Below are 19,044 nucleotides of genomic sequence, written 5' to 3'. Positions count from 1 at the left end.
CCTGCCCGCGGCTGCAGTGAAGAGTCAAGCCCCCACCCCGGGGTAAACAGCCTCTACAACACACTGTGCTACAATGTAAGACCGAGACCACAACAAACTATTGTGCACATTCCTTTACTTGCATGTTAAAGATTTACAGGTAGGTACGGGGTTAACGTTTTACTCGCGCACCTGCTGCTTGTCCGTTTGGTGACATCCTGCAGCCAGCGACACAGAGGTGAGTGCGATTGTTTGTTCTTATTTTCATACTACGTGTTCCCCCTGCTGACCATTTGATGATGTTGCTGGCAAGCGTGGTGAATTTTTTGTCAGGGACCATTATCTTTTTTTTTTAAAGCTTTGCGTTGCAAATACATGTAAAATGGATCAGCCCAGCACTGCATACCAAATACAAAAAATGCAAAGCAATATAATGCATTATAGTCAACATTATGGATTGTATGCTTGACATTTAATAGTGGACCGTTTTGTATCTTTGTTCACTGACTTGTGGTTTGTTTTTAATTAAAACATAGTGTAATTTTGTGTCCTGACCCTGCAGTGTGTTGTATTGACCACACTCCTGCATTTGCTTACAGGAGAAACAATTTGTTTATGTCCAGCTGACGATTGAGTTGTGAGTCACTGAACTAAAGGGGGATCTGACCTTCTGAGATTTCTTTTAGGGAACTGTTTGAATCTTGGAGAATAATAACAGAACATGGACACAAGATGTGTGTATTTTTTCTTAAATTTGATATCATGTGATGTCCTAGATGTCATTTTTGTCTGTAGTTTGCTTTTGCCTGGAAGTCAATTGCAGAAAATTGAAAAATTGGGGGACTTGCCATGTGCCACTGTGCAGATAATCCAACCGTCTCATGTGAGCTATGACATCCAGATTATGTGACATGATTGCAAATCCTCCAGCTGTTGAAGAGTTTTTATTGGTGAGAGAGAGGTGGAGCTGCTGCAGGCCCAAGATGACACCGCAGGTTGCATCAACACTCCTCCTCCACCAGATGTCTCTCTTCACCAAGCCACAGCCAGGCGCAGGCGGAGGGGGAGGAGGAGGCGGTGGAGAGGGAGGGTGGGCGCCGTGAGAAAAGTCTGTGATGAATACCCGCAGAAACAGGGCTTGGTTCTGTCAGGCTTCATCCACATAAAATTCCAGCCTGAGCCCGACGCAGGAGATATCGCAGGAAGGCGCCGACGAACGCACCGTCCATCACTCCAGCCGATGAAACCAGACAGCTTATGTTGGAGTCAGTAATTGTACAGTAGCAACTTCGTTACAAATAAGAGAGACAAAAGAAGGCGAGAAAATGGGACATACCGCATTACCTATATTGATGGCTGTATTGTCCTACTGCGTGTGGGAAAACGTCGAGGTAAGATAAAGAGCAGCTGAATTATTTGGAATGATGGCGCATTGATATTTTCCTGTTTTGCTGGATGTCGGTGTGGCTATTGGACAAAATGCAACACTGTGCATGAATCCTATATGTATATATATATATAAATATATATATTTCTTATGTCGACATCATACATGCCACGCATACAGTTGCTCCTATCTCCATATTTGCTGACACGCACCGTTATCTAGGACAGGTTTCATTTGTAAATGCATCCTCCAGCCCTGTCCTATGTCAACAAGAGTAATGACGCTCGGCGATCACTAAAACGCAGTGGAAGCGAAAGGATTTTTTTTTATGCAAATGCTTGTAATGGGATGTTAAAGGAAGCTTGCGCTCGGGACGTAAAAATAAGAGGCTTCATAAAAGTGCGGTTCACATTTGGCTTGGGTGCGTCAAGTCTGGGCCTGTATTTGACATGATACATGATGTTACAGGCCCTCGTGCACTGTGCAAAGGATGGATATCACAATCCTATCTCAGTGCATCCCATCTGGCCTTGTGGGAGCAGGAAATCAGCTCGCATCAGTCATTTAGAGAGGAGTGGTGCAGCTCTTGAGCAGGATAGAGCCATGCATATTGAATTTGCTGTTCATTTTCTTCATGGAAGAAACCCCCTATATAAAACTCCCAATTGAATCCAACTGTGGCGCATGAGCAATGTCAAGCTTGTCAGTGGATCATCTCCCTTCAGATGCTTCCCTGTCTATTTCCAAATGCGGTTTCTTTATAAAGCATGTGAGCAAACTGTCCAACCAGTATGGGATGACTTTGATACAGTGTGTGAGTGTGATGCAGAGTATACTAATGAGAGATATGGGGTCATCTTATTGGCATCTGTCTCCATCAATAGCTGGAGAGATAGTGAAAGGCTGCTGTACAGAGACAGATCAATGGGCCACCAGCTGCTCCAGCCTCCCTCCTGTCTCATCACGACTTACAGCAGACACAGAGTTTGATAGACTCGACCTTTATTTCTCAATAACACTCCAGTCGCCCGTCGTCTCTCCCCCCTGTTCCACCCTCTGTAGCAGAGCTGTGGCACCAATTCAGGTTGGAGCATGTGCACTTGTGTGTGTAGGAGCATGGGGTGGTGTTGTGTGTGTGTGTGTGTGTGTGTGTGAATGTGAGAGAGGAGATGAGAAGGAGAAGGAGAAGGAGAGGAGGAGGGGAAGGAGGGATGAGTCATGATGTCCCAGCTGAAGCGGTGGTGCAGGTCAAACTCACTCTTCCACCTGGCAGTAGAAAGCTGATGGACCTGCTCGTCGTCGTTACCTGAGGTGGAATACGGAGCATCTTGACTGTCAGGTTAAGACCCTCCAAAGTTCCTTTAGAGGATTTGCGAGATGTTTATTTATTAGCCATCTTCCACGAGTCTGTTACAGTCATAAACCCTCTCCTTTCATTCTGAAATAATTTCACTTCTCTAAGAGCCTTAGTGGGATTACTGCTATGCTGAGGAACAGGCTTTAGCTTCACACAAGGAGACCTGCCCATGAAGGTTTACACTGAAGATTACGCTGTGTGAGGGTTGGCTGGCTGGATTACACTCTGGTATTAGTCCTAATAAAACTGTCAGCTTTTCTTAATTTACTCAACATCCATTCAAGCTGAAGTGTGTGAATTGGAAAAATGTGTTTTGATCTTCCTTTTTGTGTGTATGTAATATTTAATATTGTTGGCGTGCCGGAATAAGGGCTTGCCAGAGTATAATCACAATTTCAATTTTCCAACAGTGGTGTGGATTAGAAAAAGCCGCAACTGATTTCTTTTAGCTGAAATACAAATTCGGTTTCACCCCGTGTTGTTGCTGGGATAGACACATTCTTTTTGCCAGGCTGTCACATATGTCATGTCGACTACTGGCTTCCCAGGTGTCTCAGCTGTAAGAGCACTTACCTTTCACAGCATTTAGCTAATTGACACACTGGACAGTTCTCAGCCCGACACAGAAGGTCATCTACAGAGAGATAACGGTAACAACCACCTTAGTGGGCAGCGTCTGAATGTGTATAATGCGATCTGGCATCAATGGAGAGTGTATTAGTGTCTCATGTGTATGTGGGCTTTATGTGGCTAACACGTGCTCTATCATCTTTGGGTGAGTGATATGGATAATATATCAAAATTCACACAGTGGTTTCAATTCATATAAAACATACCTTGGTATGATAAACTCTGTGCCAGGTCAAAGAGACTTCATAACATTTAAACAGTGTAGCTGTCCCTTGAGGCATAGGTCAGTAAAGAGGAGTGCTTTATTTGATTTTTGATTTTTTAATAATGTTTGGATGTCATAGATTACTAGGCAATTAATGTAATGTAAATATTTTAATGATATCACAATGTACACTATGTATTGAGGTGAGTTATGATAACTAATATAATAATGGTCTGGAATTAAATTCATCATTGTTGAGGAATTTTTCCATATGACACAGCACTATCATGAACAAATCAATGAAGAAACTGTTAATTGATAAAATTACCAAATATAAAGGTCTATTTTTGACTAATTCAGGTAGCCTTTTGAATTGATATAAAGATAATATATAATGAGGCTGCACAATGTATTGCAATGCAATCAACATTGCACGATGGCCAAATGCAATATCCAAATTGCAGGAACTGCAATTCTTTTTGATAAATCTAAAATTTGCCACAACCTTTTTGTGCATTATTAGCACCAAAAGTGTTGTGTGGCTACAGAGATGCCCTGAGCATGAAATCATATTCTCGAGTCATACAGCACATGTTTGTTTGGTACCATAAGACCCAACACAAATCACATCATTAGTATTATATTTTTTTAGTGCAAGTGAAAAGCGAAAATGATGAATGATAATAGTCCCATTTGGTCATGTAGCACTTCCTGGTCGCTATTTCACATAAGTATGTATATCAGTATAACAGCTGCTAGAGGTCAGTTGACAAATATATAATGTGTATCACAATGAATCACAATGGTAATGTGAATACTCACACACCAACAACATGGACAGAGCTGAGCGCAGTTTTTGCTACAACAAACCCTCCCCTCACAGGAAACTGTGATTTACAAAAGCAATCATACAACGATGCTGCTTGTGTGCTGACATGTTTGATAAAAAGCAGACTGGGGACTACAGGTATGCTCGGCTTTAGTCAACCAGGTCTGTATTTATCAAGATAAATGACTGCAGTGTCTGTGAACCCGAGCCTGAGCAGTCCAGCCTTGAGAGGCTGCAGAACAACAGCCGCGTCAGACCCAGAAACAAACCTACTGCGTCTGCTCTATCTACAGGTTTCAGGAAGCAACAAAGGCCTGGGAAAACACAGAGCACAAAGGGGAGAAGCAAGAGAGAGAGAGAGAACAAGGAAGGAAAAGAGCATGAGCGGAGGAAGCAGATTGTAGTGTGGCTGAAGAAATATGAACATGGAGTCATAAAATCAGTGTGTAGTCACCCCAGCACCACCACCGCCATCACGCCCCAGCCTCACTCTCACCAACAGCAATTTCAGGCCGTGTGCTGGAATACAGCCATACAGATTCATGCACCTCCCACCCCCATCTGCCTTTCAATGCAGTAACACAAGAGGATTTTTTTTTTAAAAGAAGGAAAAAAGATGAGGACAGTCAGATCTCTCTCTCTCTCTCTCTCTCTCTCTCACACACACACACACACACACACACACACACACACACACACACACACACACACACACACACACACACTCTGCCCTACACTCACTTAATTAATTTTAGAGCCAAGAGATAATCGGGTTCCACTAATGGATTCCCGTGTGCTTGCTATTCTCCACTATATCTGTGTGCCAGTGGGCATAAAACGTACCATTTTATTGTATCACATGTTTTTCCTCCCGTTCTCTGTATCTGGCTTCCTTTCCAAGTTTTTGGAGCACAGCACACACACACACACACACACACACACACACACACACACACACACACACACACACACACACACACACACACACACACACACACAGGGCTTGGATTAAATCCTGCAGAGTCATTGTGAAATGAGAGCTACGCTGTACAGGAAGGGAGTGCTGTTAATGTACCTCGGCAATTGAGCTGTTGAGGTGACAAACTAATGAAGGACATTAACGCACCCTTTGGGCCATCGTTGTAATCGACAACACTGAAACAGAGCCTTGGGTTGTGTGACTCAGAGGGCTTTTATTTTGGAAGTTAGGGAGGGGGGGGGGGGGAATTTTCATTGTTGCTGTTGGTCATAAGAATGTGTGTGGAAAGGAAGTGTGTGTGTGTGTGTGTGTGTGTGTGTGTGTGTGTGTGTGTGTGTGTGTGTGTGTGTGTGTGTGTGTGTGTGTGTGTGTGTGTGTGTGTGTGTGTGTGTGTGTGTGTGTGTGCGCGTGTGCAGGGGCGCCACTAGGGATTTTGGGCCCAATGAAAAGAATCTTTACAGGGCCCCCAACACAGCGGCAACATTTTTTGATGCTATTTTACATACAATTATGCATTTTAATGGTATTTTTGACTATCATTACCATATTTGTGAAAGAAGAACAACATGACAGTTGACATGTATAGAATTCATTTTTGATTAATTTATTTCACCAGTCAGATTATCTTCTTCCCTTTCAAATACCTCAACATCAGTTTGTTTTTCTTCCTGCCTCTCTGTTGTCTTCCTGACTCTTTCTGTACACTCATTCAGTCCATCCTCCTCTGAATTACTTTCAACATCTTTGTCCTCACTCTCTGTCGCCTGTGTTTCTGCACTCTCACTTTCATCTGTACCCTCTTCCATCTCTTCCTCCACATTCCTCCCTGACAAACCAGAAGAGGGTCCTGGACCTGGCTCTGTAGAGTGTACATGACATACATTACATACAATTATATAGTACTTCCTATAATATAACTAATAGCATAGTCACCAACATGTGAACTTCTCAGATTGGACTGAGAGCAGTCACCACAGATTTTCTCCTCTGTTCTTACTGCACGTGTTCTCCATTAAAATGGTTCAAAATGATTTTTATTTCATTCATTTTAATGAATCTTTCCCATAACAGATTCAGCTTTGTATTGTTTAGAGACTGTAGTAAAATGTATTATTATTATTATTATTATTATTATTATTATTATTATTATTATTATTATTATTATTATTATTATTATTATTATTATTATTATTATTATTATTATTGTTATTATTGTTATTATTATTATTATTATTATTATTATTATTTCAACACACACAGCTGCTAACCTCCTTCCTCATGTGGGGGCACTGGGGCTGGTTCTGGGGCAAGGGAAGTTGTGGGCTGACAGACAGCTGCAGCTGCTGCAGCTGCTGGTGCACTTGACTCTGTTCAGAATGAGGCATCATTTTGACAGAGGGGAGGTCAACTAATTGAATAAGAACAGCTTGATAAATGTTTGACTGGATTGATTATTTAACTAAAATAACAGTGAAATGTAAAAATCCAGAGTTTTCTTGAGCTAACATGGTGAGAAAAGTGAGCTAGTTTATAGACCACAGACAGGGACAAAGTTAATATTCCATAATTCCTATCCACAACAACTAACAAACCCACCTTTTTTGGGGGGAATACTGGGTGACATATTGTCGACCCTTCAACTCCTTCTCTCTTAATTTCTTTTCGTTTTTGGCTGCCTGACTGAACCATTTTACAGAAATAGAGGGGGGAAAGGGGGGGTGCAGGTGTTGATGTTTCCAAAACAAATAAAGTTATTGTTACCAGGACATTGAAAATAAAATATTTGTGATTATATGTTAGTTAATAACTTAGCGTCATATTATTTTTTCTGTATTATCATTTCATCATCATTAGGGGCCTTTTTGGCCCCCCCTCCATCATGGGCCCCTAGAATCCATCTCCTTTACCCCCCCTTTTCGGCGCCCCTGTGCGTGTGTGTGTGTGTGTGTGTGTGTGTGTGTGTGTGTGTGTCCAGGCATATAGTTTGACTAGCTTTTTAGCAGAAAATATGTTATATGATATTAATTACACATTTGCATGGTCCCCCCCCCTCGCGCCCCCTTGGTAGGTTCAAGAAAGCTCTGCCAAATCCCGGTTTCTGTCCTGTCTTTTGGGTTCCCTGAAATATTTCAAATTGATGGTTCACAGTTAGAAAAGGGGGCAATTCCCAATTCACTGTTTAATAATGTTTGCTTGTGAGGCTCATCATCATTTATTTTGTCTCCATAAACTGTAGTGCATAAAGTGATGTGATACATTTGATGACTTTATTTCTTCTGAAACCTCTAGGTTACACCATAGTAAAGGAATAACTATTTGCGTGATCATCCACTTACTGAACGTCAGACAAAACTCACTCTTGGCTCCATATGTAAGAATCTTTTAATATGAAAATAATGTTTTGGCCCTGAGGCCTTCTTCAGATTTGTGTCTATAATAATATATTTATAATAATGTCTATAAAAGCTGAAGCCCTGATCGGACTGTGTATTCAGTAGCGTGTAAGTGTCTTGTGTGTGTGTGTGTTTGCCCATGTTATGAGTTTGCCCAGTGTCACCTACAGGGATTGAGAGCCATCCTGATCACATCCAGCTCTGGCTCCTCTCTGGAGTCTTGCAGGACAGAGATATCACTGCAGCCCAAGGTCTTCACACCCCGTGTAACGGCCTCAGTAAAAGCCCAATGGTTTGGATTTCTGCGGAAAAGTTTAATGCCAGGGCAGAGCAGAGATGTTTGGTCCTGCTGCAGCCAGTGGGAGGTTTCAGAGGAGACCCCGTCGAAAACATCTGCAGTGTGGTGATAACGCTTGTCCTTCATGTTCAGGAGGAAAAAGAGAGAGCGTGTAGTGGCTGAGAGTGAGAGTGAGGGCTGGTGGATAAAGAGAGAGCGAAAGCGAAGGGGGAGGCGGAGGACGAGGTGGGTGCAGAGGGAAGGGGGGGGGGGGTTGCCCTGGCACAGTGGATGATTTGAGAAACAGAGAGCGTGAGGGCGAAGGAGGAGAGAGTGTAAGTGATGTAGTGCATGTAGAACGTTATGTGGGTTGCAGGGGTGTAGTGCATGATAATGGAGGGGCCCAGCCCTATTGCTGCTCTGCTGGAGAAGCTGGGAAAGCAGAGAGATCCATCTCTGTCATGTACATGTATTCACAGGTGGCCTTGAAATGAGACAGGGGTGGGGTGGGGTGGGACGGGGCGACAGAAGCAAGAAAAACCCTGTGGCCAGAGTGTAGCACTGAGTTGTATGAAAGCAGGACTGTAAAATCTAATTTCCTTAACGGCTCTGGCTACAGGGTTTGAGAGACTGTGGTTTTTGGGGGGGGTCCACTGAGGCTGATAAGGCCCGTATTAATATTCTACAGAAGAGCATTGGAAGCTGTTGTAGAGGGAAATGGATGTACCTTTTGGCAGGTCGCTCTTCCTCTCCCTCCTTTTTGCGCAGCATTGGCTGCAAAACACACAGTCCCAGCAGAAGGAATGAAAAGCGTAATTTTTATGACAAAGGTATACAACAGCATTGATGGGTCCAAATCATTCACATCGCCACAATTAGGTCACACATTCACACTCACGGATAGTTCCGAAGTACACACACACTCACACACACACACACACACACACACACATTAGACGCACACACTTGCTGCTTCATAAAGATGGCACGCTGCAGAAACTGCATCAATTATTGAAGGCTGTGGAAAGGTCTGGGCTCTTGCTTGTCGACAGGGCTTTGGCACTTGTCACGCACCCCTCTCAACGCTCCGGCAGCGCCAGCCCTCAGTCTGTCTTCATGCTACCTGGTTTTTATCTACCCCCACCCCACCCCGCCCAGTCTCCACCCTCCAGGTCCACTCCCCAGCCTCGCTGTGGGGAACACAAAAGAAAATCCCCACGCCTGTGTCCTCCTTGCCTCAAACAGCCCCCCCCCCCCACCCCCCCGTCCGTCCGTCTATCTCCCTCTCTGTCTCTGCCCCTGCCTCTTATGTTCTCTCCCTCACCCCTCCCCTACCCACTCTCCCAGACACTGCTCCTCCGTCTGCCTCAGCAGCTCACAGTGGCCAGTGACATCTCTTCACTTTCCCTCTGTATACTTTGATTGCTCCTGAATTATTTATATTCTAAACTCAGCCTTAGTTTTTATTATATTATTTTCTCCACTATGCTGCTCCTGCGTTTTTCTTTCCTCTTGATATCCTTTACAGATCTGATAGTCTTTTTATTTACATCTGCTGCTTCTCTGTCTCAATGATACACTCAAACGACTATAGGAGCACCATTTTCTGTATACTTAATATTATTATGGCAGTCAGATTTATTCCACATAGTTGAAGAGTCATTTTGTGAGCTTTGTGCTGTAATGTGTTAGCTGTGTTTTTCTCTGGGTGATTTCAGACGGTTTGTTTGAACTTGTTGCATTCAGCTGTGAAGTGCATGTGGCTGAAGTGAAGTTTATAAGTAGTAACAGATAACCAGGTTAATGAATGCACATAATCACGTTAAATAGGAAAACAATTGAAAGAATCATGTGCAACTGTCGAGTAGTGTATATTTTCTTAACTTTTGCAACCACATTCCTTGCCAGCAGTTGTTTATGTGCCAGTATGAATGTGTTTTTGTATTGGATTTATTATAGAAGACAAGCAAACACACCCTCCCTGGAGACAAAATGTTCCCACAGCATTTGACTTGATGCTCAGTATTCAGCAATGCCAGCAGTTGGCTCTGCCTATATTTCCTACAGTACACACAGCTGACATGCTTATAATGGAGAGGTAGGCTGGTGGTGCAAAGAGCCATAGATGATAAAGAAGACGACTCAGGTGCTGTTGTTAATCATTAACAATAGGATTCAGTCAGTGACGGGGACAGGCAAACAGGATTTCATTCTTCTCTCAGCTCAGGGTCATTGTGTTTGCCAAGGCCAAGCTGTGCCAGTTAACAGCCAATACTCACCCAAGCTCTGCTGACAAATTGGATGCTTCACACGAGTCTAGCTGCGCATTGGAAGAAGTGTGTAATAAAAGTACAAAGCACAAATGGAGGTTCCGGGCCCCGGTGAGGGGTCTTTGTTACAGATTGTCTCTATGATTAAACCATTTTCCCTTCAGCTGGATGGTCTGTGGAGACTTTATGGCCTGAGGAAATGAGATAACACTAATATTTAATCTACTGGGTGAATCTGCTCAGCACAGTACACATTATCTCACCAGAGTGGCCCTGATCTAAAGTAACACAGAGCGGGCTAAAGCAAGACAGGACATGTCAGCCTGACATGATCTCAGTTATTATTATTATCTTTTCTGTGAGTGGGTTTATCAAACTGTGTTTTCTAGTGCTGAAGGAGTGCTAGTTCTGGTGTTGAATTTGAAGTGCACGCAGACAGTCTGGCTTTTACAAAAATCATAATTAAGTTCATATGGTTTTTGTAGATCAAATTTATACCTCCTCTTTCCCGACCAATCAGCAAGCTCCTGTTTATGCTCTGGCGATGTCAGACTAAACTTTTTTTTATTATAATGGTTGATGTCAGTGCACTTGAGGTGAAGTCTTGGAGTAGGCTAAGTGATGCATGGAAGGCTAATCATTTGTGTGGAGACCCTGAAGCAGACGAATCAGAAGGACATGTGATGACTCATTAAATCAGCTTCTGATTCGCCACACTGAAATTAACTAAGGGCAGCTACAGTGAGCAAGAGTGGGATCATCAGAAGCAACACGCTATGATGCTGTCCCCGATCATCATGTCATAGTTGTCAGTATAATGTTTTGCTTTAATTAATTGTCCTTACATTGTTAATATCATTGATATATTGTTATGGTATATCAGATTGCATTATTATCATATTGCCATTTGCCATTGTTTGATAAATGGCTTTTACTATCACCAAATAGTTATTATTTTCACACCTCCAGAACATTGTTGTTTTGTTTTTTTAGTTGTTGACATTGTTGTTTCTACGTATTTGGAGGAAATTTATTATTTGGTTATCATCTGCTACATAATGTAAATTGATATTGTAAGCAGAGAATAAAGAATCTTGTGAAATTATAGGAGAAACACTGAAGTTTTTAATCTCTTTAAGGAGATTAAAGTAGTTTGTGATCTTCAGAGTGTCTATTAGAAAGATACGCTAAGCCCAACTCAGCAGGACCCAGTATCCGAGTAAGTAATTTAAGTGGTGTGTAAACAACCAACAGGCAGTGATACGGAAAACTAACCAGCCATTAAGCCAGCGATCAGCAACCTGCCGAGGATAGAAAGTCAAACCAAACATATGGGGACTCTTTCATGTGAGAAAGAAAGAGAGAGAGAGAGGCAGACTGATAATGAGAAGGAGAGAGAGAGAGAGAGAGAGAGAGAGAGACTGAGTGGCATGGTTGAAATTCTGTAGGGAACCAGTTGCTACGGTAACAGGGAAGGTAGCCGGCTCCTGTGGGTGGTGTTACCATGGCAACCACCCTCAGCGGCCAAGTGATGCTGAGAGGGAGAAACGTAGAGGTAAGGGCTAAAAAAGATGTGTGTTTACGGGTTCGATGGGAACGAGCGAGGCAGATGAAGAGGTCGGCAGCTGAGAGAGGGACGCCAGCCGCGCCGCTGCACGCTGCTTCATCCAGTTTGTCTTTGGCAGGCCCTTGGTGTTCTTTTGCTTTGAATAAGCAGCAAGCTGGTCCCAGCAGACATAGCATTAGCTGTTTATCCTGCTGTTCATTAACAGAGCACCTCATTACCATGAGCAGTAGGCTAAATATGCTGTGCAGGGCAACACAGTCACCCAGAGACTGAAGAAAAGGTTAACCTCCTCAATATATCTTTGCAGATACATGGGGTCAGAGTAGACATGCTGGGATCTTTTGTAGGCAATGGTGCTGTCTCTGAACTCTCACTGGGAGTTAAAGACCAGTTTGTTCCCACTGCAGTGATACCACATGCCGCGGTATTAAAGCAATGAACCAATGTAGTGTGAGATTGAATTAAAGGTTAGTTGAACGTATCATGACAGATATAGATATAGATGTATATAAATAGAGAGAGAGAGAAACGCTGATTTCCATAAGTTGCATCTGGTATACAGGCTCCCAGGGGAGATGGCATGATGTGCATGTGCATAAATAAGAGGCAGAAGGCAGTAGATGTATGAATGGTTTAACCCCTACCCCCACCAGGCCCCTCCCCTTCCTCTGCCACCTTTTGCTGCTAAAAGTCTCCTCTTGTTTTATTGCTATAATGTATTATCATGTGTATATAAAATACAAAATATTCAGTTGGTGTGCCTACATTTTAAAAAGCAGTCATTATTTAAAGCAAGATATTAAATGCTGTTACTATTTATAGACAGTCACAGGAGATTAACAGATTATTGTGATGGAAATGCAGAGAACATCAGAGGTCACATGTCATATGGATAAATGCATCCATGTCCCAAAGGATACGTTCCTGAAAATAATATAAATTTGAGAGACAACTGTTTTATTAGGTTTGAAAAAAAAAATGTTCAGACTGATCATAAAGGTTAATTCCCTCCATTTGCAGATTCCCTTTGCTTGGTTTAGCAAGCACAATTTATAGTGTAAGATATATCTGTAGATGATATGGGCCAACTAAATAAAGTGCATGAACTGACTGGAAAAAGTAAAAGTACAATTGAAAGAGAGATGACGTGGATCCAAAGGAAAAAGAGATCTACTGCAAAAACAAAAGCTTCAAAGAAGCATGAGAGGCTGGAGAGGCAGCAAAGGGCCAGAGTAAGAGATAAAGAGGGAGGCAAGAAAATGCTGGCTGCCTGCTGTTTGTCAGAGAGACCGTAGAAAGACAGTCTGTCCTTAAATGGATCAATTATTACAGTCTTTTAACCTAAGCATCCCCTCATTTAGGTTTTGAGATTCCCTTAATCTACTTATAACATGCTCAAGGGCATCATGTTGTTGCTTTAAGATCAGTCTCGTCTCCCTAAATTGCACACTCATCTGATACCTCACTCAGCTGGTAAATAGTTATCAAGTTACGTATGTGTGTGTATGTCTACTTATGGTTCAGGCTGGATAGATTCAGCTCAAAACCAGTCACTTTGTCATTTAATTAAGATTTGAGGGTGCTCTTCTCTCTATAGCAATGATTTAGTGTACTTATAATTAGAATAAGAGGTTTTGGATTATATCAAAGAAAAGGCAAATAATCATCCCAGCTTTAAATACATTTTAGCAGTGACAATCCACAATATGTAGGTGCTAATGGAAATTTCAACCCTTGCATGACTCAAACCTTTTAAATGTATTTACCATATAAATACAGATTTGGAGAGCGTGTTTGCATTGTGTCAATCTCAATCTGTCTGCAGAAAATCCCTGATTCAGTGGCAATTGTGTTGTCATTAGGATGTTTCAGATGGACCTGCAGTGCTCAAATCTCTGCTAAGCCGTTGATTCCTTCAATCCCCTGAGGTAGCTCTTCAGCTTGAAATCACATCTGCAGGCTCACAGCATTTGGCATTAACATGCTGGCATTCCCATGTTGTGTTGCTTAACTGTGAAGGAGGTTGAGCGGTGTTACATAACAGCACAAATTCATCGACAATTACCAGAAGACAAAATCATTCCGGGTGCCGCTGCTGAAGTTTGCCGGAACCTAATGTTCTCAGAGTCCAGAGTGGATTCATGAGACAGTATTACTCAGTTGTGTTCCCCCCACCCCACACACACACATGCTGGAGGACTGTGAAAGTGACCAACTACGCTTTGTGTTTTTGTCTCTTCTGGAGTGAAAACATGCACAGTGTGGCGTCATTATGGTGCATGAGTCAGAAGAAGCATTTGTTGAAGTGTGGGTGGAACAGAGAGGCAGACATGCGTTTGAGTTCAGCCTACTCTGTGCAACACAAGTATCACAATCACTTGTCTCATTCTGAATATTGCTCAATACCACCTTCCGTGGAACTGGGAAAACTACGCATGAATTCAATTTTATATCTGTGGGAGTTTCCTGTTTTCTTGTTGTGTCTGATTTTTTTTTTTTTTTTTTTAACAAATTGTACCACGGATTCTGCAGAAAAGGCAGGATGTTTAAAAAGAAAGTTAACAGGAAACAGCTGTAATGCAAAAAGATAAAGCCAGAGGTGTGGGGTATGTGTGAACATGATATTTATGACTCATATGAATCCCAGCTGGTTAAGAAGGTCCTTGCCCATGCTTGGGTTGAGCCTCACAGTGCTGTCATACATGAGGGAAGTCTGTATCCAACATGAGGAGACATTTACCATTACTGAAGTTGTCAATCAGTCACGACTGCCCTTCTTGCCCTGCAGAAGTCTGTGCAGTGTGAAAGATAAGAGATAAAACCTTTGAGAAAGGATATCCCCCTGACAAGAATATGTGATATATAGCTACAGACTGCAGTGGGTGCAACTCTGAGTAAACATACTCCTAAATAACCGTAATCATGAAATGGTTGGCACTGCCAGCCTCCAGCTCTATGGAGTCTCTTGCAGTGATGCCATCTGACATGCCCTCTATTTTAAGCTATACTTGAAATTAAATCAAATATTCAGAGCTGTTTTGGCTGCTGTTTCAGACCTAGATGAACCCTGGTGATTATGGGACCATCTGCTCCCAGTGTGCCCAGCTGGGGGCTGGACCGCTGTAATCTGGACTGATGAAGCCTGACTTAGTGGAGGCTGCGATGTTTACACATCACATTAAAAGTCTCTGTCATAATAGGAGGCTATCAAGACCGGAAATAAGTTCAAGTCAGTTTCTTCTTCAATAAGTAACAGCAACTGTGTGTGGTTTGCAGTAGGTAGAAATAGTATAATACATGAACATAAAAAAGCAATGCAATATTTTCCTGCTCATCAGTGTCTTCTGAATAGAAAATGAATGGCTTCAATTAGCCATTAGTCAGATATGTATAATGAGTGTCAGTGCACAGAGCTAACCTGCTTTATCCTCCTTTGTCCCCTCTGCACAATGAGAGTCTGGCAGACTAATGTTGCTACTCTCTAATAACTACATGCCACACCAGGAAGAGGCCTGATGGAGCCCATGAATAATTAAGCAACATGATTACAATGATGAATGCTCCCAAATCTATCTGGCCATTTAACACTGGCCTGGGGAGGGAGGCCAAACAGCAGAGTGTCAGGCATTGTGTGAAAGCTGTTAGCAGGGGGGGAGAGAGAAGGAGACAAAAAGCATATCAAGGATGGGGTGGTTCAGGTGGATCAAGCTCTGGCTTAAGAGGAGGTGGGAGGAGAGGAGGAGGGGGAGGTATATAGAGAAAAGAGTGAAGGAGGGGCCTTGAGAGCAGGAAGACACCCACTATTCAGCCATCTGTGCTGCAGAGAGGCACAAAGACGTGCCCAGGAAGGCCTGGGTGTGTGTGTTTGTGTTTTATACATGCATGGGTTATGCTTATTTGTACGTGGGTGTGTTCTCTACATGATTAATGGCATTTGGCCAGAATACAATGTTAATGTTCTACATTGTACAATGTACTAATCAGCAGCAATCCCTAACCAGGCTTCTTGCACCATAAATTATTAAGCACATCATTTGCACAGTTCAGAGCTCTCTGCAGATAGGTTTTTGTATCAAGACAATTTCTTTTTTATAAGTGCCAACATAAGTCAATGGGATTTCCTTGGAAATTCAAGTTATCTAAACATTACTGATTACTGGTGTGATTGTTGCTACCTGGAGCCTGCTGTAACTCTCCAGTTGATGCTTAGTAGCTAAGTCCTATTCAGTTACACCTTTTTTAAACCTATGGTTGTGTCTATTATCACAGGATAATGGACAGACACAGTTCTCAAAGCAAAACCCACGTAAACATTTGTATCCTGGAATTTTAAACCTATTTTTTTTCCTTGTGATGTATGGCTGTTTGGCTATGTTGTCACTACATGGTGTATTTTGGTTACATGGGATATCCCAGATCCCTGTTGCTAAGTAGAGATTAGCTCCTCAGGGGTATGATGTCCCTAGTTAATCATTGGCTGTCAAGCAGGCTCCTTGCAATATATCTCTGACCAGAGGGTTTGTATTTATGTAGTGTATTCTCAAGTCACAGCTGATTTATGGTGCATTTAAAAAAAAAATGTATCAAAGTGCCTATCACAGTAAATGCACTGAATAGACTACATGCATGTACCTTGTATTATACACAGATACATAAACACAGGGCTCAGGTAATTTAGAGCATTCAAAATAACAAAGGCAGCACAGGATAAATGAATAAGATACAGAAAATTAAACCTTGAAGGAAAAGCAAAACCAAATTCAATGTAATAACAATTTAACTCTACACACTGTTCATTACATGACATGTTGCTCTGAGCACAGCAGCACTAAAAGGCTCCACATCTACTTGAAGCGTCCCTTCGTTTATTGCATTGTGCTCCACTGTACAGTCCAGCAGCAACTTGTAAAAAGTGACAAATGATGGGTGGGCTCCTCCCCTCCGCCCCTTCCGCTCTGGCTTGCCTGCCAGGACCAGGAGATTGCATCATTACTGAGGATGAAGTCATCCTGCAACATAAGGGTGGAACAGGTGCTGAAAATTTAATTAGAATCGGGTGGAAGATGCTGGAGGAACATGTAAATGTACTGCCTTGGCCCAAACTCAGCCCTGGCTGACAGAATATCTGTGTCGCAGAAATCGTATTGTCGGCTCATATTTTGGATGCTCAACACACTGAAGCATATCTCCCTCTACTAGAGGAATATCTGTGAAAATATAATTAACTATTATTATATATGTGCACCAGCTGTTCCACAACTTCTGGTGCAGTGCACACTATGCTCCCGTCTCTGTGGGATCACTTTGTTTCTTTGTGGTGCTTATTGCTATGGAGACTGTGGAGTTACACATGTGAGTACAAAGTTATGCAGCCTCGTCAGTATGCAGCGAATATGGAGAGAAAAATAGAATATCAAGGGAGTTAACCAGGGCAAAGAACATAGTGAGAGAGAGAAAAAAAAGGCAGAAAGCTAATCGATGTTTCTGGCTTTATATCACCAGGTCGTTATTAATGATGCAGCATTCTCTGCAGTGGGGAGCTGTCAGGCTTTTGGGCTGTCTGCCTGTTCAGCCTCATCAGCACTAGGACATGATGTGGGACTGGGGATGGTTGAACAGCACTGCCTTACCAAGCTCTGAACCATCCACCTTCCCCCTGTGCTTGCAGCCTGGTGCTGTACAAAGATGCTTCAGTACACTACAGTGTTTTTGAACTGAGATATGGAGGGCAGCAGCTCTGCAGCCTGTCCTGCAGAGTAGGCTGCAATTGTTGGCAGATTGTGAAGCATGCATTATTGTGAATCCAACTGGATCAGGAAGCCTCAGATCCTAATTGAGATGGGGAGTGTTCAGAGAGACTTACACTGCTGTGCTCACACTACAACAGTCTTAACTCTCTGCATCAAAATGCAAATTGCATCCAACCAAAGTACTGGAAATCTTTGACTGCATGTTTGTCAGTCCAAAGGGAATTGCCACTCTAATTTGTAAGTTGAAAACATGAACATAACAGTTTAATGAAGGTACAAGAATGTGGTTCATTCACTGTAGCAAAAGCTATTTTTAGCTGTGAATTAGCCGTTTAATCCTTCACAACAGAGGACTATTGTCTGTGTCTATTTAATCTGTGTATAGTGAATACAGCAAAGTGCCTACGAAAGACCCCTGAGCATTCTGAGAAAAGCATGTGTTGCTCCCTGCATTTCTGTAAACACTGAACTACCTGTTAAAGTTCTGTTTACATAAGGATAATATTAGAAAAATAATATTGTTTTCAAATAACACTCATCCATTTGCTAAAGGCCTACTGCTATACAGGTTTGCTGGAGCAAATCCCAACTAACATACAGTAGGGCAAGGGTGGGGTGTACCCTGGACAGGGTGCCATGCAGTCTATCACAGTGCTGACATACAGGTTAACCTTATGTGCCTGTCTTTGGATTCAATCTCAAAGGCCCCAGGCCCAGGATCAAAACCAGACATCTGTCTTGCTGTGAGGGGGGAGTGCTAACCACTGTGCTGCCCCAAAAAAACTCAGTAACAATGAAATATGTTGTCAACCCTTAACACTTAAATGAATCGACCCTGTTATCAGTTCTGTGACACCAGCACAGCAGTGCTTTGGGATATATCCTAGCATGACAGCATGCTAAAACTCACCAATTAGGACACGTTTCAGAAAAGCTTGATGGGATGTCATTAGTTTTTTCATGAATCAAATAAAATTCTGGCTTGATGGGTGGATTAGGGGAGATTTCACAGCATCACCAAAATTATTACTTTATCTGTGAATATGTCAAACTCATAGAGCATGGCTGCTAGCAGAGCTAAAAGAAGTATTTTAATTTTTTTAGTATTTATAATTATTGATTGATATAGAGTATAATTAGTTGTTCATATTTGGTCCAGTGGTATAAATTAACTAAGTTTGTGCCACAAAAATAATTGCATTGTAAACCATACACCTCCTCTGGCCTGTTTACTTCCTCTTGCAACCACAGTCTTTTTTCTTTCTCCCAAAAGTCTGTCTTTATCAGGCTGTCCACTGGGTTGACTGACCTATTTGCCATTCAAACAAGATAATGGCTTGGCAGATTCTCTCCACTGTGATGCTGCACAGACAACTGCTCTCTGACCCAGACTATTTGTGTAGGTCTGTCCTGCTGGTTGG

At 42.4% G+C, this 19,044-nt stretch overlaps 1 protein-coding gene across 2 annotated transcripts in view; it reads left to right on the top strand.

The window, feature by feature from the left end:
- The first annotated feature begins 1,126 nt into the window (after positions 1–1,126).
- Positions 1,127–19,044, top strand: part of aplp1 (amyloid beta (A4) precursor-like protein 1) — a 32,909-nt gene continuing 14,991 nt past the window's right edge. For both annotated transcript variants that reach the window (XM_083990009.1, XM_083990008.1), the window contains exon 1: positions 1,127–1,370. In XM_083990009.1, the coding sequence (XP_083846135.1) occupies positions 1,305–1,370 (66 nt within the window). In that variant the 5' untranslated portion in view covers positions 1,127–1,304. The remainder of the gene's footprint in view (positions 1,371–19,044) is intronic.

The sequence above is a fragment of the Trachurus trachurus genome (genome assembly GCF_905171665.1).
Source record: "Trachurus trachurus genome assembly, chromosome: 16".
NCBI classification, from domain to species: Eukaryota; Metazoa; Chordata; class Actinopteri; order Carangiformes; family Carangidae; genus Trachurus; species Trachurus trachurus.
Note: the sequence above shows the minus strand (reverse complement) of the source record. Positions and strands in the feature narration are given on the sequence as shown.